General features: G+C 40.0%; 1 protein-coding gene across 3 annotated transcripts in view; it reads right to left on the bottom strand.

Moving 5' to 3' along the window:
* Window positions 1-27,057, bottom strand: part of CDH20 (cadherin 20) — a 118,588-nt gene that overhangs the window by 34,242 nt on the left and 57,289 nt on the right. For 2 of the 3 annotated variants that reach the window (XM_036404488.2, XM_036404502.2), the window contains exon 2: window positions 2,760-3,127. In XM_036404488.2, coding sequence (XP_036260381.1) covers window positions 2,760-3,002 — 243 coding nt within the window. In that variant the 5' untranslated portion in view covers window positions 3,003-3,127. Of the gene's footprint in view, window positions 1-2,759; window positions 3,128-19,421; window positions 19,602-27,057 lie in introns of all 3 variants that reach the window. The other variant, XM_036404494.2, reaches the window with a different exon arrangement.

Raw genomic sequence — 27,057 nt, forward strand, 5'->3', positions numbered from 1 at the left:
TGGCCACCTCTAGGAAAACTGAAGCCTTGTATTTATCTGTGACAGGACCAGGAACCCTCTGAAGCTGAAGTACTTTAAATCACTATCATGACCACTGGAGAAAAGGAAAATTGTACTGACTTCGTGTCAGGAAGTTTCTTTCATTTCTCTGTCCAAAACATATTTTGCACCTTGCCTTAACAGTTGCCTAGGGAAGTTCACAGAATCATAGCAGCCTTGGAAATCATATTAGGCAAGCCTGGACCTGTAGTTCAAGTCAAGGTGCTTTTTTGGTTGCTCCAGTCATACAGAACCAGCCAGAACCAGCTGTACAGCTGGCTCTGTGCTCTGCATTCTTTCTCCTTCTGACAGGGGCTTGGAGAGAGCAGATGGATACAACCAAGGCCTGGCTTTGAGGATGCTTCAGGATGCTGTGGGTGACATCAGTAAGAAGAGGCCCTGCCTGGCCTGGTATGGGACCCAGGGCTGCTTTGGAGGGCTGGTGTGAGCAGCCAACAGCAGACTGAAAGCCCTGTTGCACCTCCGCCCCACTCTGTGCAAGCCTTACAGAGCTATTTTTGAGCCAGCCTGGGGTGACTTGGGCTGAAAAATTTCTGGCCTGCCAGAACAATTAATTCACCCCACAGTCTATTCCCTGCTGACCCCTTTCCCAAGCATCCCTGAGACTCAGGCAGTGCAAATGCAGGCGGGTGATGAATTGTGGGAGGCTGCTGCCTCTCCAGAGCGCCTGTGCCTCAGGCTGGGTGAGGCGAGGGGAAGCCTCTGCCTCACAGAGCCCCAGAGCCCCCATCCCACCGCTCTGCTGGCTGCTCCCCACCCCACTGGGGGTGGGAGACCATGGAATGCGTGAGCCCCAGAGGCTCCTCCTGGCAGCAGAATTCCCTGGTGCCGGGACGACATGGAGCTCTGCTGAGTTAGGAGGCCTTCCGAAGGATCCAGCTGTGTCAGCTCAGCAGTGCATGGGACTAATTGGCCCTGTTCACCGTGGGTGCTAATTAGCCCTTGTGCACCCCGGTGTGAGCACAGCCAGCAGCCCAGGCAGCCTTGGAGAAGCTCCCTGACGACAGCTTGGGCTTCAGAGTGGCGGGCACAGGCCATGAGGAGACGTCCTGGTGTCCTTCCCTTGGGCAAAGCTGAGCAGTGGCAAGCTCAGGAGTGCTGCTGACTGCGTCAAATATGTGTGCTCCTAATGACAACAGCAGGTCTAAAAGATGAGCTGGTTTCTCCCCATATGTGTTTTACCTAAGATTCGGCTCACAAGTGGGAACCTGAAGTAATTTCAGATGTAACTGAGAATATGGAATAATAAGTAAGTCTGGCCCTTGTTCCGAAGCTGGGAATTGCCTGAAAACAAATATTACTTTCTTTATTCAATAGAGATCTCAAGACCTGAAAAGCTAGGTGCACAGATGAATGAAGACTAATGAGGTCTCATCTGGAGGCAATCACTAGTAATGCCATTGCTGTGGGAGGAAGGCGAGCACATCTTGCTGTCAGTCATGCAGGGATAAATCAGGAGGTGGTCTTCTGAAGTCTGCAGATCCACTTTGATTTATATTGGTGTGACTGAGAGCACAGTTTAGCTCTATGGGGCTGTAGAATGATAAATATGAGTCCAAACTGGGCCTCTGGATATGTAATATTTTTTTTTTTTCTGCAGATGGATAGCTTGGAAAGAAAACCGGAGCCTATATCTCATAAAATATAAACAATGAAATGTGAAGGAATTATTTTCTGACATACTTTCTAAGTTATTTTTCATATATGCCTATGTGTATTCTCTCATAGCTGTATCTGATATTCTAGGCATGTAAATCTTGATTGTATTGTTCAAAAACTTAAGCACATTAACTCTCTCTGCATTATTGTCCAGATTTGTCACCTTGGTGTAGAATAGAAGCAAACTTGACGCTGACCATAACACCTTGAATAACAGGGTTAATACAGGGTCAGTCATTCAGGTCTTTAAAAGCAAAAAAGGAGGATGGTTATAGTGAGAAAGATTGTGACAACAGACGTCACTGGTCTGATTTCAATCAACTTCTTTCTCAAAGAGACACAGAAAAGTAAATGCAAAATTTTACCAAGTATATGTACAGGATGGGGTCAGAATATATTTTACACATATTTGTAATGATGGGTAGGTTCTTGGGGCATAAGGGATCTAAAAATAGGGCCCTTCATAGTTGAATTTAATGAGGTGCCCATCTACCCTTCTAGATGTGGAGCAACTTCTCTGTAGTCCACAAAATTAACCTGCAGTCAAGATGTGGTAAGCCAGAATATACTCTGACCCTGAAGATTTACTGAAAAAAAACCCTAAAATGTCAGTTTTCAAGGGAAACTAGCTACTTAATTTGATTTTGAATTGCAGTTTCTAGCTGACTTGATCATGGACAGAAGCATGATCACAAACTCTTCCTTTCTTTCCTAATCCTTATATGTCAATATAACCTTGCTTTGCCTTGACATTGTAGGAGTCCCTGGAAAAATTGCTGCAGATTTTCTAACACTACCTCAAATTGCAGATGATGATTGATGCAGCAGATCTCTTTGAAATAGGCAAATATATTGACAGCCCCTTGAAACAGAAATTCTTCCCAAACAGAGGTGACATGGGGCAAAAGCTCTTGGGAGCAGAAGTGAAATTAATGAGGATGAAAGAAGGCAAAGGCACTTGAGGAAACATCCTGTGTTTCACCACAATCTGCAAATACTCGGATACACTCTTACAGACATCTTCCCACTGTGGATCTTACCTTCCCAACGTAGAGAGGGTCAGTTCCTGTGTATTCCTCCAGAACAAAAAACTGGTTCCACACCCAGCTCCTCTTCATACGCTGATGCAGCTTGTCTGACAGGTTGTCTTCTTGCCCTTCAGTGAGGGGCCTGGTACTTCCTGACAGCACAGTTGTAGTAAGGTCCATCAGTCCCCAAAAATACAAGGAGACACCAAGTCCAAACAAGTTCTTTGCATTGCTCATTCTACCTGAAGTCCACATCCGTATACTACGACTGACTTAAAAGTCCAAACACATTAACTTGGGTCCCTTGAGAATAAAGTAAGTCCTCTATGTAGTCCTTTGAAATGTCCAGGAGAGATCCTGGTTCTCAGAAATGCAGTATCCTGTAAAGTAAAAGGAAATTCATAAGAGGATGCATTTTTCCTCAAGGCAAATGAGTTTTCTCAATAGGCAAATATGCTATAAAGTATTTAATCCTCTATATAAAAATGTAAGATCAGCATGCACAACTTTTGAAAACAGAAATACTATTACCATATAAGCTGAAGACTTGGAGCCTTAGGTACAAGTCATATCAGGGTTTAGTCAATAAGTATGAGTTCTTGACTTTGCTAATTTAGCTGTAGGGTTGCTTTATGATATTGATTGGCATGAGTTAAGTGTATACTTTTTAGAAATATTTATGACCAGAAGTCCTTAGAGAATATTTAAATCCAGTTCACTCTGGAAAATTATGACAGCTGGAGAACAATATTTGGCAACCATCTTTCTGTTTGGAAACTGTGCCATTGTCATTTCACACACGTTCATGCACACGTCTACATAAATACAGATATTATTGCTATATTGCAAACCTTGAGTATAATTTCTGGAAGCTCCAAGTTATTTCTGGCTTTAATTATTCTCTCAGCCTATCTGTTGCTTGAATTCAGGTTTCACACTCTATTGTCTCCTCTCTGACGAACTGATTGCTGCTACAAATGCAACATTTCTAGAATTTGAATGGTCAGTTAATAATTTTATAACCCACAAAATGTTTCACAGTGCTGATGGCCACATACTCTATGTCCAAGCAAGTCATGCTAACATGTTTTTTTCTTTCACAGTCCTTAAAGACCTGTTTAGACAAAGGAATAATGACCTCTATCAGAGGATGCTTTCTCATCAGTCTAGGGTCTTTTCTTCTTATAAAGACAGTTTAGTTGGTGACCTCACTCCAGGCTATGGATTATAGCAAACCTTTAGCAAAGTATTTTGCTGAACTTAATGATCTAGTGCTGCACACAAGTTACTCTGTCAAAGCACTCCATATATCCTCTGTTGGTCCAGTATTTTTACTGCTCCTTTAAGGAACATTCATGACTAACAGGATGGGTTTTTTTCATGACAAAAAATAGACATTTTTCATGACAAACAGACTAATTAGGAAAGGTACGTGGAGCTCTGAGTCTTAAGCCATTAGTTTGCACTTCCTTTTACTGCTGTTCTACACTTAGGTGTTTAGGCTTAGTTAATTGTTTCATCCTGTGGAGATAAATGTATGAGACGTCTGTCAAATATTTCCAACTGAAATCCTTGAAAGATTTCAAAATAATAAAAAAGCATTTTAGACAGTTGTGTGACTTTAAAGTAAAGACTGAGACAATGCAGTGTTTTTAACAGAGAGGAAGAGTATGGTTAAGAGTATGGTTGTGAATTCCCTGGCATAAAGGTTGTTACAACTGGAGAACTGGGTACACTTAGAATCTACTGAAACAGAAATTCAAAAAATTTTCCAAATGTTGGCTGAAATCTGAAAAGGGCAGTATAAGTCTGGAAGTGATGTCCACAAGGGGAGTAGAGATAAAATGACCATCTAAGACTAATTTCTACACAAAATAATGTTTCCAAGTATAAAGCCCAGGAGTATGACCACACAGTGCTGCTAACCTATACAGCTGTAAAGTGTAGCAAACGAATGGGCCCTTTACCTTGAAAAAGTTTACAACCTAAGCCTGAATAGATATGACAAAGAAAGTCAAAACTATAAGCACAGAACATGGTAAAATCCTTCTAAGCAGAGCAATGTCCAGAACTGCTTGTTGTTTAGATACTGGCTACATAATATGCTAGGGTTTATTGTCTGCAAAGCTAAAGAATGGGGATTTACCCTAAGCAGTACAAGCCCAGAAGGACCACAGTAATGTCTGTGTGTCTGTCACTTCATTAAGTTTTTCAGCTCTTTGTGAGAGGCAGGGACATGGCTCACAGTCCCTGCTGGATGCCCACAGCCATAGGAAAACTATGTCCAAGAGCTATGTGTGCAAGACTTGCCTCTCTTTGTCCTGCGATGGCTTTGCTCCAAACCTCCAACACACCTCTACAATGAGGGAAAGAAAGCTGAAGCCCTCCACTCATAAATATGCCCCCCATGTTCTTGGTGCGTTCTAAACAACAAGTTATTCTTAGTAAAATCAGGAGGACATTATTTACAATCCATGTTTTGCTGGTGAGTAAATGTGGGGAAGAGCTTCCCACCACCTCCCAATATAATTTGAGGGAAAACACCCTGCAACGGGAAGAGAAACTGTGAGCAGGCTATGATCCAGCAGCTAAGGTCCTACCTGGAGTTTTGCTTTAAGAAACTCCCCCAACTGCACAGATCACTTGCATTTTTGTTAATGTGGCAAAGAGGTGATACAATGCAATGGACCAATTCCTGTGGCAATCAGAATTGTGTTTGTAGGTGAATTCTCAAACCACAAATTCAAAACTAATGGTGTCAGGTGCTTCCTGCAATTAAGTTCAGCCATCAAGGATCAACAGTGCTTAAGCAAGGTATCAAGACATTGTTAAATGAACTTTCAGAGTTACCAGTATACCTGTAAGGAGGCAATAGCAAATGAAATCTGATCATCAGGATGCTTTTCATCCACAGGTGCATTAAATCAGGAAGAAGCCAGGTAAGTAAAAGCAGTGAAAAAAAGGTCAAGAGGAGTGATATAAATGCTTCAGGCTATTTGTGAGAACAGCTTTTGCCACCTGAATGTGCAGTTCCATGAGGAACCTTTCTTGATAACAGTGTACGACTCAGTGGTCCCTGGCAGCAATATCCCTAAGAACATTTCTTATTCCCAATGCAATCTTATTCTGGGGTATGGCAACTGTCAGGAAACTTGCCATTAAGTAATGTAAAGTCTTGTAAAAGGATGTTCCTTCCTTGAGTACCAGTAATTTCCCCATTTACTGCCAGTGCATGGCGACATGGTCATATATTTTTGTAGAAATGGAAGAAAACAGTAGTATTGAAGTGGAACAGAGTTTTTTTTTTTTTTTTTTTTTCTTTTGTTAATAGCAGAGTTTCTGTTTTCTCATGCCTTTCCAAAACTATGAGCAAGCAGGATCAAACTCACTGCATTTTGCTCCTCACCTAAGGGCAAATTGATACCGTTAATAAAAATGTTTAGCCCACAGTGGTTCCTCTCCAAGACGGAAGGAGAATGACATTTTTTTCTGTCTCAGGTCCTCAGCTGGTGTTAAAGGGATGAAAAAGGCCTCTGTTAACTCCTGGGCTGAGGTGCTGCTGATCTCTCTGGGTCCTCTTTCCCACAGTGTCACCAACCCCAGGTGCGTGCTCTTGGCTTCTGCATCTGCAAGGCCTGCAGGCCAAGGAATGCATTTCTGAGTGGCGTAAAAAGGCACTCACATACATTTAGGGTTTGGGCTGTGTGGTAGCACAAGTGATGGCTGAGATAGAGTTACGGCCATGGGTGACTGAGTCTCTCAGAGGACTCATGCAGATGAGTGTGATGGAGGAGTACAGGGTCACTTCAGCTGTAGACACAACACTTGGTTAGGATAAGAGCCAGGTGCTTGGGGTGTATTAGCTTGGTGGGGTCTCTTGACTTTGACGGTCCACAGTGGTTTTTGCCACAGATGGTTGGCTCAGGCTTGGAGGCAGATTCTGTTCCTTGCAGGGAATCGGGGGGACCCATCATACAGCAAGGGTTACTTGGCCTTACTGAGTGAGGCAGAACTGGACTTTTAATGTTCCCTTAATGCAAATTGTTTCTTGGAGCCCTTCAAAATGCATTCTTAAGGAAATCTGCAAAGATGGAATTGATGAGCCTCTGCTTGCCGTATGAAATATATATTACAGAAACATATTTCATGACTCAGCATGGGGATGTGCAAAGAATTTGAAGGCAGTAAAGAGAGGGAAATCTTGTTTTCCTTGCTGAGACACAAAAATTATTGAGCCTGGCAAAACTACAAGACCAAAATCTGTGAGATTTCTGCAGAGGGTGCTTTATTTTTGAAGAATAACTTAAATGTTTCATTTTGTTTCTCACAGTTGTCTATTCTGTGGTAAAACATGTAGGTGTATCTATGCAGTTTATATCCCTGACCCAAAGTGAATGCCTTTCTTATCCCTGCTTTTGTGATGAATATTTGATTATCAACTCGGTTCTTTAGGTTACTTTCTCTGTTCTTGCCTTGCAAGCATTGCTGACAATCCTTTTTTTTTTTGTCAGTCAGCAGTTACCAATACAACTTTTGGCTTCATAAAGACCCATGAAGATCTGATTGATCTTTGTGCTACTTGTGGTCCATACATGGTACAAAGGAACTACCTAATTATTCTACAAAAATAGAGTTCACCAATGAAAATATTAATTTCTCTTTTAGCTTGTATTGCAAATTAAAGTAGGCATATTGCAAGTGTGAACTACTCTTCATGCTCCAATTCTACAGACATTCCCCCCTTCCCCAGCACATATTTGTTCTGTAATTAAGTTATTCTTAATTGAATAGCTAATTCTGCGCAAAGATGAAAAGGAAAATGAAATAACTGCCAGAACCAACTTCTGGCATTTCTTGCAAGTGACCCATTTATCCTGTTAATTCTGAAGAGAACAACACTTCCAACAAAAGGATAAAACCATTAATAGTTTGGATGACCATATGGGCACCGAGAGAGTTCCACTGGGATTGAAATGTATTGTGCTCAATACATATTTACATAAATGCCAAGGATTTTATAGTCAAAAAGCTCAGACTTGAAAAGCTTTACTGACATGCTTACTGTAATCATCACAATGAGCAAGTGGTCTCCCAGAAAGTCAGTGCACTATTTGCATTCATAAAATTAATTACATGCTTATATCTTTTATGCCTGGTCCTTGCAAGGGATTTTGCTGTGTGGACTCAGCACTCTTGTAGAATGCTACAGACCTTAGTGGAACCCATGCAGGCACATGGCTTGAGTGGGAGCAATTCATTTGTAGTATTACACTGAGAAAGTGGGGAAGAGACGCAACCAGTATTAAACTCCCCCTTCCATTTTCTCTATACATGAGTACACAAATTCATGTGATACTTAAGTAAACACTTCAAATATGTCATGCTTCTTAGTAGCACATACACTGCACTAGGAATATGCTAAGGAAAATGATTTCTGTGTTGAATGACACATTTAAAGATTTTCCCTCCAGTATTTTGCAAAAGAAACTAAACAGATTGGTAATGACCACAGTAGGAAGATATTAAATTTGACTAAAAAGAATTCTCCAAATGAGCTATTTACTTTGTTTCTTGAATTTCTCAATTTTGATATTTTAAACCAAGGTGGAGGTGGGAGTACTGTGCAGTACTCACCATGAAATGGATTATTCTTTTATGTTTTCACAGATTAGCTCTTAGGGCTCCTGTACCCTCATTTGCTGTTGCTTTGGCATAAGACACTTTTGCAATAAGCCCACAGGAGCACCAGTCAGTAAGCAGCTGTAGGCTGTATTCTGCACCAGACACACCACCACAATGGGTGTTAAAATCACCCACTAGGGATGGAGGCTCTGCTGATCCAGAAACTAACATTTCTTAAGAAATTAATGCCTGACTTGTCCCCTTTTTAGCCCTAGTGAGGTTATATTTTGGAGTGCTGTTTCCATTTCTGGGCCTCCGAGTTCGAGAGAGACATGGAGCTCCTGGAGCAGGTCCAGCAGAGGGCAATCAAGATGATCAAGGGACTGGAGCATCTCTCCTACAAGGGGAGGCGGAGGGAGCTGGGCCTGCTCAGTCTCAAGAATGACTGAGAGGGACCTCATCAATGTCTGTAAGTATCTGAAGGGAGAGAGTCAAGAGAATGGATCCAGGTTCTGCTCAGCAGTGCCCTGCAACAGGACAGGAGGCAATGGGCAGAAACTGATGCACAGGAAGTTCCACCTGAACACGAGGAGGAATTTCTTTACTGTGGAGATGACTGAGCACCGGAACAGATTTCCCAGAGAAGTTGTGGAGTTTCCCTCACAGGAGATATGCAAGAGCTGCCTGGTTGCAATTTTGTGCCATGTGCTCTGGGATGAATCTGCTGGAGCAGGGAGATTGGACCAAATGACCACTGTGGTCCCTTCTGGCCCCATCCATCCTGTGATCCTGTAACTGTATGATTTTAGAAATCCTAATGCTTGTAGTACCTAAGTTAGTTATCTTTAAACAGGCTGCATAATTATAGTCCTAAATATTTCTGCACTACTTCCAGAACTTCCTATGTTTTATCTTTGGCCCAGACAGTCCTACTGTTACTATTACTTGTTGTTATACTTTCTGGGCAAGTTTAAGTTAAAAGGAAAAATCTAGAGGCACTAGTTACTTTTCTTGAAAACAGACTGGGCCTAAACATGTATTTTTATTTTTATTTCACTTTATTAAGATCTTCATAAATACAATGAAACTTGACAATGTACCATATGGTGCATAAACATTAACTCCAAATACAATCCATTGTCATAAAATTATATCTACAGACTAGTCAACAATCTCTCCTGGGACATATCAGTGAACTCATTTTGTTCAAGATCTGAAGTCCTTCAAAGCTTTGGAGTGTCTGCAGAGTGAAAAATCCCACAGAATGACAGAGGGAGTCCCATCGTATAAATCCCAGCCCTATGGTTATAGATGCATAAAAAGATCAAAAAGAATAAAAGACATACACAATCACAAAGTAAAAATTTCCAAATAGAATTATGCTGATAAATTGTATCAGGGGAAGATCTGATCCCCAGCTTTTACTCAGCGTTAGGCCCTGTAAATGCTACTGTAAAGAGCAGTACAGAAGTACAGGACTGTTTCTAAAGCTCCATGCATGTCTAACTAACTCTGCTGAAGTGAGCTTCAACAGGAACTAAGTGTAGCATTGCAAATACACTGCAAAATTCAAATAAATTTCAGATAAAACAACCCCTCTTTCAGCAAGGATGTGCAAAGATACACAAAACCTATGAAAATCATACTAATTATGCTTTCATTATTAAGCAAAAACTCCTTTTAATTCTCACATCCTGACTACTTTTGCCATGCTGTCAAAAGCCTGTACAAATAACTCTAAATTGTGAATTGATGTTCATATAAAGTAGCACATATGGTGATTAAAAAAAAACCAAAACCCAAAACAAACCGTAAAGTCCTTCCTCTCCTCAAAGTGTGACCTTTCTTTGCAGCCGTACCAGGAGCCTTTGCTCAGACTTGTCTCAAGGCCCCTGAGGAGTTCAGGCATCTGCCATTCCCCTGCTATGGGATAAAATCTGTTCCTGTTGCACACCTGGAATGTATTTTGAACCTGAGGTGTCCCTGCCTGTGCTGCATGGTGGCTACGGTAGCAGATCATGTTCTTTAGCTACAAACCATTGCATTTTGTGTCTGCTAGTCCCCACAATATGACATATTTCTACGTAGCAGTGAAAAATGATCTTTTTTTTTTATCCCACACCTACTGGATAGTTTTAAGGCTCTCTGATAACCCCAAATGCCAAAGATAGAAAAGGTGTTATCTCCTCTCTGGTGACAGATATGAGAAGCAGCTGTCTGCCTGCACCAAGTAGAGGTAATATTTCTTCCCATGCATGAAGATCAAAACCAATGATTGGCAAGGACCTTTGTGCTATTGCTGGTGAAGACAATTTCCTAGTTTCATTGTGACTGTGTTCTTTGTTAATTTGGCATTTCATACAGCATTTTGTCATATTAGAAATGGACCCCAACCCATTTCCAAAAGCAGCTGTTGAAGATGAAGAAGTGAACAGGTAATTTCTTTTTGTAACCAGAAATTAATATTTTGCCATCTCTCATAATTATTGTATGCACCCACTGGCATTTAGTGGATAGTGGGATTTTCTGTTGTTTTTTTTTTGGTTTGTCTGTTTGTGGTTTTTGATTTTTTTTTTGTTTGTTTTTAATGGTGTCTTTTCGTAGGGAAAAGATAGTCTTTAAATTAACTTAGAAAATAGCTGTAGGTGCTCTAAAGGTGAAAATCTCTCGTCTAATTCCCATTTCTTGACTCTGACATTGCTCAGCAGTACAACACTGGCACCTGCACCTCCCCTGATCTCATTGATTGCCTTGTCTGAGCATGAGGACATACACTACTAACCAACAGGATGAACGTTTTCAAGTCATCTCCAAACTACAGTATATGAAACCAAGCCAGCAAAAGAAACAGAAGTCTTACAGCCTCATTGTCTCTCTGAAATACTAGAGTCCACCTTGTTTTTATCATCTAGCTTCAAAGTGTTTCTAGAAATAATAGAATATGAGTGCTTAGCCTTCACAGGACACTTTCAAGCGGTGAGAATAAAGTAAGAAGCAATAAATGTGTGCTGACCTCATTTGTCCCAGTTCTAAGACAGCAAGCTAAAAGTTCATAAAGCCTGAAAAACAACTTCACATGCTTTGCATGCCAGCCTCTAGGTTTTGGTCTTCAAACTCAACTGTTGCAGTTTCCATGAAGAGTGTGTGCAATGTGTTATCTGATTGTCCTCTGTAAATGTGACATACTCTAACAACACCTACCCCTCACAAAGAAGTATGTATTATCTATTTTCCCACCTACCCCTCACAAAGAAGTATGTATTATCTATTTTCCCACCTACCCCTCACAAAGAAGTATGTATTATCTATTTTCCATCTTCTTCATAATCCACTGTTGGGACATGTTTCCACCTTTCCCAGTGCCTCCCATTTCATAGGATGAGTATCCTAGATGAAGCTCTTCCTCTGTCTGGATTGCTTAATGGCTAAGCAGAACAAGCATTTATTAGAATATAAAAGATCTTTTGTCTTGCTGGCAAACTCTTTGCTTGTCATTTTGTTACAGGTGAATCGTTCAGAGAAGAATCCAAAACCCTGTGCTCCATCTGTTTTAGTATTCAATTTGTAATGGTGATGTAATAGCAGCTTTTGTAAGAGCTGAGGTGTTTTTGGCCAAAATTCCCATCCTTCCATTATCTGCTGTGAGCCATCTGGTTGCTGTCCTTCAGAGGACAGAATATTCTGCAGCTGTTTTGAGTCTGATTTCCCAAAGAAATGAGCTGATGCAGTAATATAATTGCACTGATATTCTCTTAGCATTGTGAAAGGAGAGATCCCAAGGATTACTGTATTTCATAAAATCATAGAATCATTAGTGTTGGAAAAGACCTTTAAGATTGAGTCCAACTGTTTGCCCAGCATTTCTATCTGCTCCCTGGGGATTAGCAGATTTATTTGAGAAGTGAGAACCAGGTTAATGTCCCCATGAGGAAAGTGCGGGCAGTTATACAATCTCTTTGACTAAGGGATCATCTTGCATGCAGCTCTGCCATAGTAACTGAGGTATGCTAGCTGTTATGACAAGGCAGCTGTAAGGAGCTGTAATTATTGTGTATGAAGGAAGAGATATGAGGGAAAGACATTACCATATTAAACCAGGCTTTGTAGTTCTATTCCTTTTCACTTGTTTGTTAAAAGTCTTAGAGAAAAAATTTATTCACATATAAATTCTAGGGGCCTCCCTGCTGCTTTAAAGCATTTTCAGCGATCAGTAGAGCACATCAATGCAACCTTTTGATATGGACCTGAAAGTAAGGTATGGTTTTCACTCACTGCTATTGATGGTCACTAAAACGTCATTTGGTGCCTCTTCAATATTTAGGCACACCTCCTCTTTAGGCAGGGAGACATCGGCAGTGTAAAAAGAACTAATGACCCTGAACACAGCTCATTAACACAGAGAAACCCTACAAGCAGCAACTTCAGGGACATCAAGGCCCATTTCTCCCACTGTTGGTAGCCACTTCATGTAACCCCTCAAATAATTTGAAGATCCTTTCTTAGATCTGTATGTGTACTTCAGCAACAAGATTCTTCTTACATACCTTCTAGATGTATTCCTTCTTACTTACGGATCTGCCTTTTTTTCAGCAAGTTCTGCATTGCAATCTTTTGAGACACCAGGATGGGCTTGTCAAACTAGATCTCTGCTCTAGTATTGAGATTTTTGCCTTTGGAAATTGCCAGTAGCTGGTACTTCCAAATAGTTAAACTCCCTCTTCACATGCTTTGAAAGAGATAATTCAGAAATGAAAGAAATTCTGACAAAAGAAATTTGACATCAGAATAGCTGTGACTAATAGCAGCAAAGAGGATTACACCAGGAAGCTGGAAAAATGGTACATCCCAAGTGGAAATGGAGTGGTCTTCTAGTCTGGCACAAGTGAAATCCTAATGAGACAACGTGTAAAAGAAGGAAAAGTGGTATTTTTCTTAGATATTGAACTACAGATTGTTGGGAAAATGTATGAGATGTGAAAGACATGCATGCATACTTTAATAATTTGCCTGAAAGATGGTTACACATGGAAATTTTGCTTCAACTTAAAGCTGAAAACTCCACACTTGATGTAATTTGTTTCTTCCTCCTTGTTGGAGAAGTCTGATTAATTACATATTTTGTATTTGAAGTTTCAGAGAGGGGAAGAAGAAGTGGAAAATAAAGAACAATGGGAATAAGCACTAGTGCTCAATGCTGAGGTCAATAATGTGATACTGCTTGATACATAATCTTTAGTTAACCATAAAAAATAAGACTGTACTGTTGTGAGATGATGGAAATGGTGAGAACAATTCCTTGCTGACCCTTGTAATCAGTTTATGCACTGAAGCGTGAGTTTTGATGTCTTCCTTTTGACTGAAGAATCTTTTTTTCTCTTTAAAAAAATGTAGCCATATAAATACTACCTTCAGTTTCTCCCTTTTTTTCCCCCAGCCTTTTTCTGAAGCTTTTCAGCTTCTCTTTTAAATCTGGGGGAAGCATGAAGACATAGATTGATCCATTTTTATTTCATCAACTTCATCATAGCTAAAAGCCAGGTGCAGTGCCCAGTGAAAATTGATGGGATATTATATATTATATTCTGTCTCCTCTCAAGTCATATAACCTACATTTTTGAAATCTCTTGCAAAATTAATCAGTCCACACTGAATTTTCCCTCAGGTACTTCAGAAACCAGCTAAAGCAATAGACAAAATTAGTGAATAGCTTCATGTGATTACAGAAGATAAGTGAGTTCCTAGAGGACTGGCAGAGAAAAACTATTATACTATATTTAAGGTGAAGGGAGCAGTGGGGAAGAGGAACCATTGAATTAGTGAATTACAGACTCTTCATTATAACTTTATGTGGAAAGTTACTGGAACCAACAAGCAAATTTTCAGCATCTAGAGGATAATAAGGTGCTAGGGAATTGCAAACATGTATACGTGTGAGAAGAAAAAGTTGACCACAAAACCAGACTGATTTTCAACTCTCTGGTTAAGATAACTGGCCTAGACTATGTGAAATGAGAGAAATGCATTACAACTTGACCTTTGTGAAATGTCTCACACAACTCCACAACTCATTGTCAAAGGCAGCATAGGGCAGTAAGACCCAGGTGAAATGACAGTGACAGACGGGAAAACAACCTGAAGAACCACTGTCAGCAGCTCAGTGTTAAACTGGGAGTCAGCATTGAGTGGTCTTGCAGGGTTTTGCTTCATGACCAGAACACTGAATGGTTATGCTAAAAGTTACAAAGTGTGAGAAGGACATCAGGCTGGGAGATTTTGTAAGCACTCGGGAATATGGGGGTATAATTCAAAATCTTGGCAAACTGGAGAATGTTTGGAAATCAATATCAGAAAATTCAATAAGGACAAGTGAAAAACACAAGCCTTGGAAGAGCAAAATCAAATGCCCAGGTATAGAGAGATGAGTAACAGCCTATGAGTCAGCATTGTAGGAAAGGAGATGACCACAAAATGAATAGGAGCCAACACTATTGCAAGGGTTGTTCCAAAGGAGGAAAATGCCACTCTGTGCTGTGTCCACAGGATGCTGTGTAAGCTTCTTGTGTCGTGTCTGTGGAGCATTTTTACTGGCAACCTCAATATAAAAAAGGCAGCACCTCACAGCTGAAAATGAGACATGGACAGACTCCCAAACTGCTGCCAGGAAAACAGCAAGAAACTTTAGCAGAGGTCTGGAAAAGCAGGACTGGTGAAAAGGTTAAAATTTGTATTTTCTGAGTCTGGAAAAACAAGATTTGGGTGAGGGCATAAAACCAGATTAAAAAAAAGTATAATGCATACTAACAGGTATAACAAGAAGAGTGCTGATATACATTTTAGTTTCCAGGACAGTTGAGGGTGAAATAAGCCTATTTTGAAGCAAGAGGAATTTAGGTTACAAGCACACTAAACCTCTAAGAACAAGATGGGTGGAAATTGGAACAGGTGACTAATAGAAATTGTGAAATCTAATTTTTTTGTTTAGCTTTTAAGAAAAGGCTTGAGAGTAATCTTGGAAGTTGTTCAGGTCATCTTTGATTTTGCATCAGAAACAAAAGACAGAAGTAATTTGGAAAAGTCCTACATTTTTACAATTCTGAAATGCAAATAAAAATCACATCTTATAATGTAAAATAAAACATCTGAAGACTCATTATATCTAGTCTACTCTATAATTTCTTTGGATCTTTCTACCTCTTTGTCTCCTCCTCTGTTAGGCTGAATCCACATGTTCCAATTGTGTTTACTGCGTGAGTACTCAAATAAACCAGCTGGTTGTACTGTGTGGTAGAAAGAAACCTTATCAGGCATGGATAATACTGTTAGGCTTATGTGAACATACCAAATGAATCCTGGTATGATCAGTGTTTCTTATGATAATTAGGAAAAATAATGAAGAAAAGAGCCCTCATGCTTTTCTTGATCATCACAAGAAATGGTTCTTTCCAGGGAAGAGATGATCAGAAGGTGTTTGTTCAGGATTGCCATACTGTGGGGCTAATGGGGAATAAAGCACTTACTCCAGCTGTACTTTGTTTGCTCTGGAAGGTTCCCACTTCTGTAACAGCAGTAATTTCATGACAGGTAAATCAGATCCAGAGCTTTGTATGCTTAAATGGTGTTTCTTTTAAAAGAGACTATCCTGTCAAGCAGGAGGTTGTACCCTCGATCCCAATATAAGGACTTTTGTGTTGCAAGCTACTCTGATATCTCCCTAACCACACTGAAGAGCTTCCTTACTTCATAAAATGACCATCAAAAGATGTTCTATTGATGCAGAAGGAGCCTCTGATTCTCCATGTGCTAATTGATACTTTATTAAAGTCTAAGTTAGCATACAAAAGTGCTAACTAGGCCAAACTCCCTGCAGCTTTGTAAAAGACTATTATTCCCCATTGCCTTTTAAATCCCTATAAGAGAAGATAAGGACTATCTACTCATTTTTTCTCATTGATTCCCACCTCTGAGAATAGGTTCACATCCATATATCCAAGCAAAAATAATTAAGTGACCCCTCCTATTAAGTACAAGGTATTTTCAATAAAACAAAGTTTGAATGCCAGTGACTTCATCCTATCTTGCTGTACAGCATCATGGGACACAGCAAGAAATGCTTCTTTGCATTAGGCAGTTAACACAGAAAAGAGACCCTAGGTATCTCTGCCTTTTAAAAATTGATTGACACTTTCTGTAAGAGTACAAGTGTTCTTTTTCATCTCTTTTAAACTCACTTTTTTGTTTATATAAATCCACCAAAAGCTGGCATTGATTGTTTTACTTTTGGCCTATGTCTAACAGTGATGCTCTTTACATTACTGCATTTGATCTTGGACTTGCTATGTTTCAATGTGAAGGGTTTCAATACGCATAAGAACCAAATTTCCCTCCCCAACCAATTTTTTCCCAAAAAAGCTTCTGTGCAAGTCTCTAGATTTCTACAGATTTTGCTCAGGATAAATCTTACTTGCTTGGCTCATTTGTACCTCCCAGGGTACTTCAGTAAGAATATTCAGGTGAGCAGAGCCATGAAGATATGACCTACAGTTCTGCAGATGCATTTGAAAGACATAAAAGAATTACAACACCTACCTATATACTTTGCAGGTACACCTGTAGGTTTGGCATTGAAATGGGAGAATTAAATGCCTATATTGTACCATTAGCCTATTAATTGTCTCATTATCAATAATGAATAACGGCAGGCACAAAATATGTATCAAGAAACTAAAATTTTTATTCAGATACTATTTATACTACTGTGACATTCCTGGGGATGGATGTGAAATATAAATTCATAGTATTACCTGTCAAAAATCTATCACCTCTTTTCCAGCCCCTAGAATATCTTTCCTTCAAGAAATATTTTTCTTGCCAATCACATGATAATAAGCAAAATGTAGCCTAAATGAAATTTTCTACTTTTTAGTGCCAAAATGATCTCCAATTCCATAATATAAGGGGATTGGCTTTCTAAATATTTCACTCAAGTAAAATTAAATAGCATAATATAATATTATATAATATACTATAAAGGGATATAACATAATTTAATACAATATGATGCATATGGAAAGCACAGTGTCCATTTTACCTAGGAGATGAGGTGTGCTTATGAAAATGCATCACTTGATAATACCAGGAAGAGCAAACCAAAGATGCATGCAGCTCACGTCCCAGCTCTAAGGCAGGGAGTTATGAGACACCTTTAAATCCACAGTTTGTGATGCACTGAAGAAATGATCAGATTTGATTAAGTCAGTTGCTGATAATTTCTAGTTAAATATTGAAGGTAGAGTAATAAACCAGTGACTGTGATTGACTTGGGAAGCCTCAGCAAACATCTGCATTTTTAGAGGATTTAAATAGAGAAGTGGTATCTTGCAAAACTGATATAGGGAGATTGCAGTCTGCTGGAGTGACACAGACATGTGGAGGACTGGGTTGTTCCATTTCTGCACAGAGGCAGTCTCAAGCACCACCAGCAAATTACTTGAGCTGTGGTTTGTCCACTGCACCCACTCTGCCTGCCTGCACTTCCCACCTGCTCCAGCTGGCAGAGAGCATGCCAGGGATGCCAGCTTTGAGAAGCACCTACAAATGGCAGTGGACCCCCAGTGGGTGCCTGGCTTGCATCCTCTCCACCATTCTGAAATGGAGATGAAAGACCCCGCAGTGCCTGTCCTGGACAGAAGCTCTGCAGAGTCTGTACAGCAAAAATCAGGCAGAGGAAAGTGTCTGCCCCATGGACTGCAGAATCTCTTCCTGCTCTGCTTTCAGAGACCCCCTGATAGAGAGCCAGTCCACTGTGTGAGGAGTGTAGCTGGCTGGGGAGCTGGAGGGGATGGCACCAGTGGAGCAGCAAGATAATCATTGCCTCTCATGCAGTGTCAGAGGCAGGAGGAGGAAAGTGAGGATTTCCCCATGCATGGGGACCACACTGCTTTGCTTGCAGAGAATTTTCACAGGCAGCCTGTCTTTGCAGCCTTAAAAAAAAAAATGCAGGAGTTTATTCTTTAATGATAATCCCCACACAACATCAACTTCAGAGAGTGGACTCTGCAGCAGTAGTTCCTGGTCATTTTGCTATGAAAAAAAACTGAATAAACTAGTAAAATGTGAACAATGTTACTTGGAAAAAATATGTCAAGGACAATGAAACTTTTGATTTCTGGTTTAATATTCATTCAGTATTTCAAGAAAAAAACAGTGTCTCTCCAACATTATTAATTAGCATTAGCTTCATTCACTGTAACTCTTCTTTCTCTTCAAAGAAACACATACATTGTTATATATCCCCTATTTTGTTTTCCCACAAGGCCCATTTCAAAACAGCTTGTGTTGTTTCTGATGCAATACTATATCAATCTGATTATATTGTACATAATAAGATATGCCCTGAGATAGAGCATTGCATGGATTTTTATTTAGAAGGACGCCTTTGATGTTATGTGAACTAGGAAATTTTAAAATTCTACTGAAATAAAAATGAAATTCTGTGTCACTGTAATCAATCTTAATCCACCACAGAAGTCCGGGCTCTGCATAAGTGCCAGTCTAATCTACTTCCAAATATAAGCTTCCATCTAGACACTCAAGACATGCAGATTAGCTGTTTGAACAGGAATTTTCTGAATGCACAAATAGAAATGTATGTGCCTAATGCCTTTTTACAAAACATCTTTTCAATTAGAAGAGTTTTGCAACCAGTTTAAGAATAATTTGGTCATGTCACTGTCACTTTCCAGTAATGCCTAGGTCTAAACTTCCAGTCTCCTTGAACAGACTATAAGGAGCAAATAATGGAATTATTCTGAGCCTCTTATATGGATACCAGTGAATGCAAAAAACAGCTACCAAATAATTCTGAAGCAATGCCTCAGACAGCTTGTCCACATATTAGAGGACATAACATATGAATTGTTTCTTACCAACACAAAAATACAATGCTTTTAAAATCTTTCCTGGTTTTGAGCAATCCACTGCATACAATAGGAAGCAATAGAGAAATTGTACTTTCTGCCACTGAGAAAAATAAATAGTAATATTACAACGTACCTTTCACTATGTTTGCATTTCTCTGTTCTTTCATTTGCTGCTGCAGCTCAGTTTACACACTGCATTTCTCTTGTGCTCTTCTGGGCAATGTGTACAACAGGTTGCCTCAGCAGCTCGGCCCTCTTTTCAACATAACCCACTCCAAAGAACAAGTCTGGTTTGTACTACAGCATGCAGCAACTTTCAGGAAAAAGAAAAGACATCATCACAAACCAATCAGACACTCTTTGTCTGACGATCTAGCCTCTTTCTCAACTGATGCACCAGTGTGTGAATGGAACCAGTAATCCAGGAGGTGAGGTATACAGGCACCATTCACTCGAAAGGATGCTGGGAGAATATAAGCTACATGAGAGGACAGTGGAAACAATAGCAAACTCATGTTGAGGTGGCTGGGAATGAATAATGCATGTGTTGGGGAAACAGTTGCCCCGTTCTGGTGTAGAGGGCGTGGAAAGAGTGGGTGTGCGAGGTACTTCCCTGATCATGTTAGCATTTCTAATTAAAATCATAATCTGCTCAGACCCAGAAGACATTGTATGATGAGAAAACCACGCACAAATTTCCAAAGGGGACAAATTCTTATTATGTGGACCCACAGAAGAAGTAGCTCAGATGCAAATGCAGTATTTTATGTAGGCAAGCAAGCACTCACAACTGAAACCAAAGGACCAAGAGAAATCCTAGCAGGTGACGTGTTTTGATCTGGTATTGTTTAGATACACCATATAAATGAATGCTTCATCTTAGAAGAACTACCCTTTCAAATTGTTAATTAAGTAATAATGCCTGAGAAATGTGTTGTTACCAACAGTTAGGAGCAACTTTATTATGCTTTCCTCAGGCTATTAATGCTCAGACACAATGGCCACTAATTGCAGTAAGAACTAATTTCCCAGCAATTACACATGCACTTTCTAAGTATCTGGTGGAACAGTTCTTGCTTTTAAGCTTTGTTTTTTCAACTTACCTAACTAGAGCATTGGTCAGTCATAAAAATTCTCTAATCGTCCTGCACAGAAATTACCATTAGCAAAAAGAAGGCTGACGTTCGCTACCTTCGTACATTATTAATTTTTTGTTGCAGACAACAACAGCAAAGGTTATAATCCCTATAAACAATGCATCAGCTCTAAGTTCAGCAAAGCTAGCAAAAGCATTTTCAATCAGTGCAGTGAGCTTTGGATAGGTCTCGACAGTTTCTTTAAAAACAAGCAGGGGGTCTGCTGTTTTCTGAATTTACATTACAGCTTTTCTTCTGCAATATGTTATTAATGCAATAAGAAACCATTTTTGGGATGCCAATGACCAAACTTTGACATTTCTTCCTGTCAGCTGTTTTCAGTGTAGACAAATTAGGTGGCCATAAGAATTATTATTATTATTATTATTATTATTATTATTATTGAGCATTGTTAAAGGGATAAATTGAGAAAATTAATCCAGAGGCATGGGAAAAAAAAATCTATCTGGAATTTAAAGCGATTTTCTCCACACTTTTCCCCTTGGCTCAGGAGCAGAGTATAAGGAAAAAGCCTTAAAGAATAGCTGCCATTGTCATTACATTTTAAAAGCATTCACATGACAATTTAAAAAGAACTGCCATTTCAGCTATTTCTTAAATAACCTCTTTCTTCCTCTATAATCATGGAATATATTTCTTTCACCTTTTGACTAGCACTTTGGTTTTTTTTAATAAACTTACACACTCATTTTGCAGGAAATTATATTTTAAAATGCTTCTCAGAGGTGTTTTATCATAACACTTTCATTTGGGTTGAATTAATGTTGAATCCTGATTTTCAGAAATTGAAGGAGAGGAAGAGAGGAAGAGAAAGAGAACAGAAAAAAAGCTGAGCTTCCACCCCAGTTCCAAAACACACTTATCTTCAATTCACATTTCTAAATCAATCTCAGCATGACCTTTATCTGTAATAACAGAATTATTCTGATACTTCTGAAACACAGACAGCAGCAATGTAGTTATCTGCTGGACTAGCCGGTCAAGAGTTTTTTCCCCCACTCTCTTCACCAGTGCACAGTTTGTTTTCAAGCCTTCAATGCCACAGTGTCAGTCCTCGCTTCACAGTTTTTATTCCTTTTTCTTTTTCTTAGGTCCTTGTCTCTCTCTTTTCCCCATTAAGATGCGGATGGGCTGGTACCTCAGCCAATATGTCTATACATGCCTGAATAGACTTGCAGAAAAGCAGGGTCTCCTTTTGTCTGGGCCTGTGAGGCTGTATGTCATTCCGCACCGACAGGCAAGGGCTCCTCTCTCTGTGGGAGATTTCCAATAATTGCCAGAACAAATTAAACTGGAGCTTATCTGTTCCTCTCTCTTTTCAGCTTGAAAATGGAGGAACAAGACCAATTTTAGCTGGTGACAATGTGGCATAGAAATAGATTGGATACAGCTTATGTGAAGTCATGCTGTAGATAGCAGGGGCAGGACACTGCTTGGAGGAGTGAGGTGATGTTGTGCTACATGGACTCAGTGGGTGCTTCTGATCTGACAAACGGGAAATGAGTTGGGAGGTTAAGAGCAGACTATCTAGTTACCATTGCCACAAGTGAAGAACTATTTCTGATAATAAATTTAGATGAGGCACTCAGGGACATGGTTTGGCAGTGGACTTGGCCTGTAGGTTAATGGTTGGACTTGATGATCTTAGAGGTCTTTTCCAACATAACCATTCTATGTTTCTATACTGGAGTGGACTGGGCAGCCCAGAAACACAGTACAGACTGCAGATATGTAGGCATGTTTTGAAAAATAAAAATGAAGTGTTCAATACATTCTGGATATTTCCCCACACAAACACAGCTCCTTCCCTGCCTTTGTCCCCCACCACTTACATCTTGTGTCTAAATCTACATGAACGCATCACAAAGTACAGCCTTAACCTATGACAGATCAATGGGGAGAGTTCTGCCTTGTCTCTGCAGTGGGTATTTGGAAGTCTTGGGCTGAAAAGACCGTATTAAGAGATAGTATAGTTATCAGACACAAATTTTCTATAGAAAAGAGCTGTCATCTTCCTTTGCAGATGAAATAAAATGAACTCGAAGTGCTTTCTCCAGGCAAAGCCAGACTGGAAACCACACAAAGGAATGAATTCTTTGACACGGTCTGACAGATAGAAATCTGAACTATCAGATTTGAAAGGGACCCTTAATTCTTGGGGCTGCTGAATGCCAATGAGAAGTATTCGGATCTTCTCTTGACCAACATGATTACTGCTATCAAATGAGAATATGTCAAACACCTTTCAACACACTATTGTCAGCCAAGCTCTAAAACACCATCATTTACTGTAAACTATCTTTTCAACTACCTCTCTGTCTTGGTCAGAATCCCCCAGCCACAAGGTCAGGGAGAAATTAATAGAGAAAAAAACTCCAGCCGTTCTTAGTACTGTCAGCTCTTCAGCTCTTTTTTTCTCAAGCTCTCCTGTTCCTGACCCATGTTGGAAAATCAAGCACGAAGTGTGACAGAGTAATTAACGAAGACCAGAGGAGGTAACTTCAGGTTGCTAGAACTGGATGGAACATCTTTTACTAAGGTCACCCCTGTGTCCTATCACAGAACACCAGAAAGAAGAGATCACCACCTCCCTCTCCACTTCCCTGTCAGGAGGAAGGTGTAGACAGCAATGAGGTCACACCCTTGTCTCCCATTCCCTAAGCTGAACAAACCCATTATCCTCAGCCACCCCTCCTAAGTCAGGCCCTTTACTCCTTTCACCATCTTAGTTGCCCTCCTTTGAACATATGCTAATACTTTAATATTCTTATATTGTGGAGCCCAAAACTGCACAATGTACCAGAGGTGAAGTCATGCCTACATTGAGTTGTAGAATATTTTCTAAGTACTTAGGACAAATGGTTGCCTAACATAATAAAGTACTAGGGTCTTGCTTTTGTCTTTTATACAGAAGAGTTCATTTTAGCATGACACACAAAAAGCAAAAATCTAGTAAAAGAAGTGAAAACACTGGAAAAAAAACAGACAGATTGAAAAAAAAAGTAAAATGCAAAGTCATATTTTCCATTTATAATATCAATCCCAAAAGTACCCCTTTGACCTTAATAACTTCAGTAACTTGTGACCTTAATAACTTCAGAAACTTAAATAAGCAATTTTGTTTCTTAAACAGCCTGTAACTAAAATAATTAACTAAGGACACGGCATAATTTTATATAATTTTTAAGTGTCTCTGGAGGAAGTGGTGCAAAATTCAAAATAGGTTCATTCTCTATTAGGTATGCAAGAAAAAAAAATAGCAAAATGTAAGTTTTACAGTGTGATCTTTTGTTCTAAAATCTGTGAACAGTCAGCAAAATTGGAACAAAAAGTCCATTCTGAATTGATTTTTTTATCGTCATAAGCCCAATAATTCAACTTTTTCAGAAGAATGGACTTCAGAGAGTCTTCAGTATTTTGTGCTCCATGCATTCTTGTTACCAGTTATTCTTTTTGGTCAGGTCACACATGGGTGAGTCACCATCCCATGGGCAAATGCTCACGTTCAAAAAGGGTATTTTACAGTGAAGACAGAACTCAGGTTTCTCTGTTTTGGACTTGAAACCACAGCTAAGTCAATAAAACTTATACTACTGCCAAGAAAATATGATCAATTTCAATAATTATTTATTGTCTAGAAACATTTATTACTTAGGAGGAGTCATTAAAGTGTATTCCATGCCTATAATGTGGGGTAGATTGTCATCAGCCTTAATTAGAGCCATGCTAGAGAAAACTGAATATGGAATAAAACTGTCCTTTCTTTTTATAAACAGACAAACGAAAAAATGAAAATAAACTTTTGAAGATAAACATAGAAGACTAATTGCATGTCAGGATGAAGTTAGGGATGACCTCTAAAGTGGTTGCCAGTGCAAAGTTAAGAAGAGACAGCACTCATGGGAGGAATTAGTACCCACCTGCCTGCCCACTGGTGACCCCTCTTCAGAGCCTTGGGAAGTGAGGGCTGACTTTACTGGTTGTGGCACTGAATCTGCCTATTCTGATACTTTAAACAGGAACAAAACTTTCCCAAACCAATCACAGCAGGATTGGTATCTGTTGGACCTTTTTTGGCTCATTGTGGGTGTCGCTAAAGTCTTAAAAAGCCTTTCTGCAACCACAGTGAGTGAAAAGCAGCCACAAGCAGTTTTGTGTGGGTAGGCTCATGGCTGCCTTGCTGTCCCTGTCCTTGGAGGTAGGCAGTCCTACCTGAGGGCTCCCTGGCTGGGGCGTTTCCTCCATTGTAGTAGTCCTAGGACAAGAGGCAGAGCGCCCCTGCAACAAGGCAGCACCTCCAACCATGCCAGAGGGGACGAGTGGGAGAGGAACCGGTGCATGACTCACCCCTTTTCTACCTTCCCTTGCTACTGATGGCTCAGATAATTTCTTACAGTCTTTCCCTCCAAAAACTGGAGACAATGGCTCAAGTAAAGGAGCTTCCATTTGGATTAAAGCAGGGGATCCAGACTGTACAGCAAGCAACAGCCTTTAGTGCAATAGTGGGTGGTTCTGAAGGGTCAGAGCTCTCCTGCTTTCATGACTGAGCTGCATGTCTCAGTCAGAAGCTCCATGCAACTACTTAGTTTATCAGCAGTTTGGGCTGGTAATTACTGTTGAATATCAGGCCAAAGAGGCTTGGCCTTCCCTTGAGAGGACAAGCAAATCCTCTGTCCAGGTCTGTTCTCAGAACTGCCTGTTCTGCTGTTTGATGTACTGGGGCAGAAATGATCTCCACAGCCTTTGTGCTGGCCTCGTGCTCAGAGCCAGAGCACTCTGAGGGCCATTGCAGCTGCTCAAGTTTTTTCTTCATACACTCTTATAAATTTTTTTCCTGGTTCAGCAAACCTCCAGTGACCAAACAGAAACAGGGCCCTTCCTTGTTTCAACCTGCAGTAGCTTTTAAGCACTCATGTCACTCTGCATTATGATTCCCCATGTTTTTAAAAGCTGTGGAAGGGCTGAAAAAAGTAGTGAATGGGAGATTCCTGAGGAACATACACTTGCCACAGATACCTCTTGCTAATTCTGCAGATGGTGTTCTTTCTTCTGAACAGGACATTAAAATGAATTCTTGCTTATATGAGGCTAATAAAAGATGCACTGGTCCATTCAACAAAGGCAGTAATGAAGTCTTCTGTCTCCTTTCCAAATTCCAAATCAGTTTAATGACATGTGCAAGGCACTGTGCAAAGCCCCATCAATGGATGCTGGATTTCTGCTAATACCTTCTGTCTAAGTAAATTCCCTTTGTTGTTTCATCTGTGTGTGGCAGTCATCTTCAGTGCTTACCCTGGACTCTTTGAGGGTGTACATCCTCTTTCACTGCTGCTCTGCTTTATTTCAAATGTGGTCTGGGGAAAAATGAAATGATTCTTGCTCACTTAAAATCTTGATGAAAGATTTTATAATTGTACATTAATTATTCATCACTGGTAGTATAACACATACTGATGTTTTCCTCAAATTATAGAGTACCCCCCTGAGCCATAAACATGTTAAAGAGCTGTAGCTCCTTAAACAAATTTGGCACAGAACTCAAATGAATTCCACCAAAGAGGTAGGATCAAAATCAGGTTTTGTGAATAGAGAATCACTTCATCACCTAGGGAAAAGTTTAGAGAAGGAAACAACAAAGAGCTCAGAAATATGCATTGTTGATAGCTTATAGTGTGCCATGAAGCCTTTGCATCAGACAGAACACAATTCAGAGCCACTAAAGCTCATCACCATATGCACAGCAAAGACATTGAGATCTCTGCTGAGCACAGGGCTGCTTAACACCAGCCTCACAATTACCCTATAGGCTGTCCAGCCTGATTAACTACGGACATCAACAAAAATGATGGCTGGAAATTCCTGCAGCTAAATATATCTTTGCTCTGTAAAGCTGGTTTGGGTCTAAATACAAAGTTGTCTGCACAACTGTGTGTAACAATCAACTACCAGCAGCAACCCTTAATGGCTCTGTTCAATGTAAACTGTGCACTTAGGAGTGATTGTGGTGTAATTATAGAAAAATACATTAACAAGTAAAGCTTTAAAGCAACAAAAACACCCAAAATCAAATAGTAAGTTGGAAATGATGTTATGAATCTCAGGTTAAGTCAATACAAACTGCAGTCATTTTACATAGGGATAGCAATAAAAAAGCACTGGTAGTAGGTTGTTATGAACATATTGGTGAATGTTCTGCTGTTTTGTTGCTTTTTCTAAGTCCTACCAACAGATGCAATTAAAAGAAAACAGGACTAAGTTCTAAAAAGGAATCTTCTGCATTGGTAATCACAACAGGCTTAATGGCTGCCAGCTCTCTTATTCCAATAGGAGGCAGCTAGGAACTTTCCACTCAATCCAGGGGTATTAATTTTCCTTTCCTCTCAAGCCTGACAGAGTCCAGGGTCTCAGTGAAACAATGGACTACAGGCAGTGAGCAGTGAGGTGAGAAAGGGTGTTGGATATTGTCCCATGGCTAGATGGAAATGTCAGTACAAGTGAAAGCACGTGTATCTACATATACATGGATATACCTTTTAGTTACCCTACTATCATTCTATCAAAGAGGATTCAGCAACTTCCCAAATTTGTGGCAGAAAAGGCAGAGCAAGAAGC

Source organism: Molothrus ater, chromosome 1, assembly GCF_012460135.2.
Source record: "Molothrus ater isolate BHLD 08-10-18 breed brown headed cowbird chromosome 1, BPBGC_Mater_1.1, whole genome shotgun sequence".
Classification (NCBI taxonomy): Eukaryota; Metazoa; Chordata; class Aves; order Passeriformes; family Icteridae; genus Molothrus; species Molothrus ater.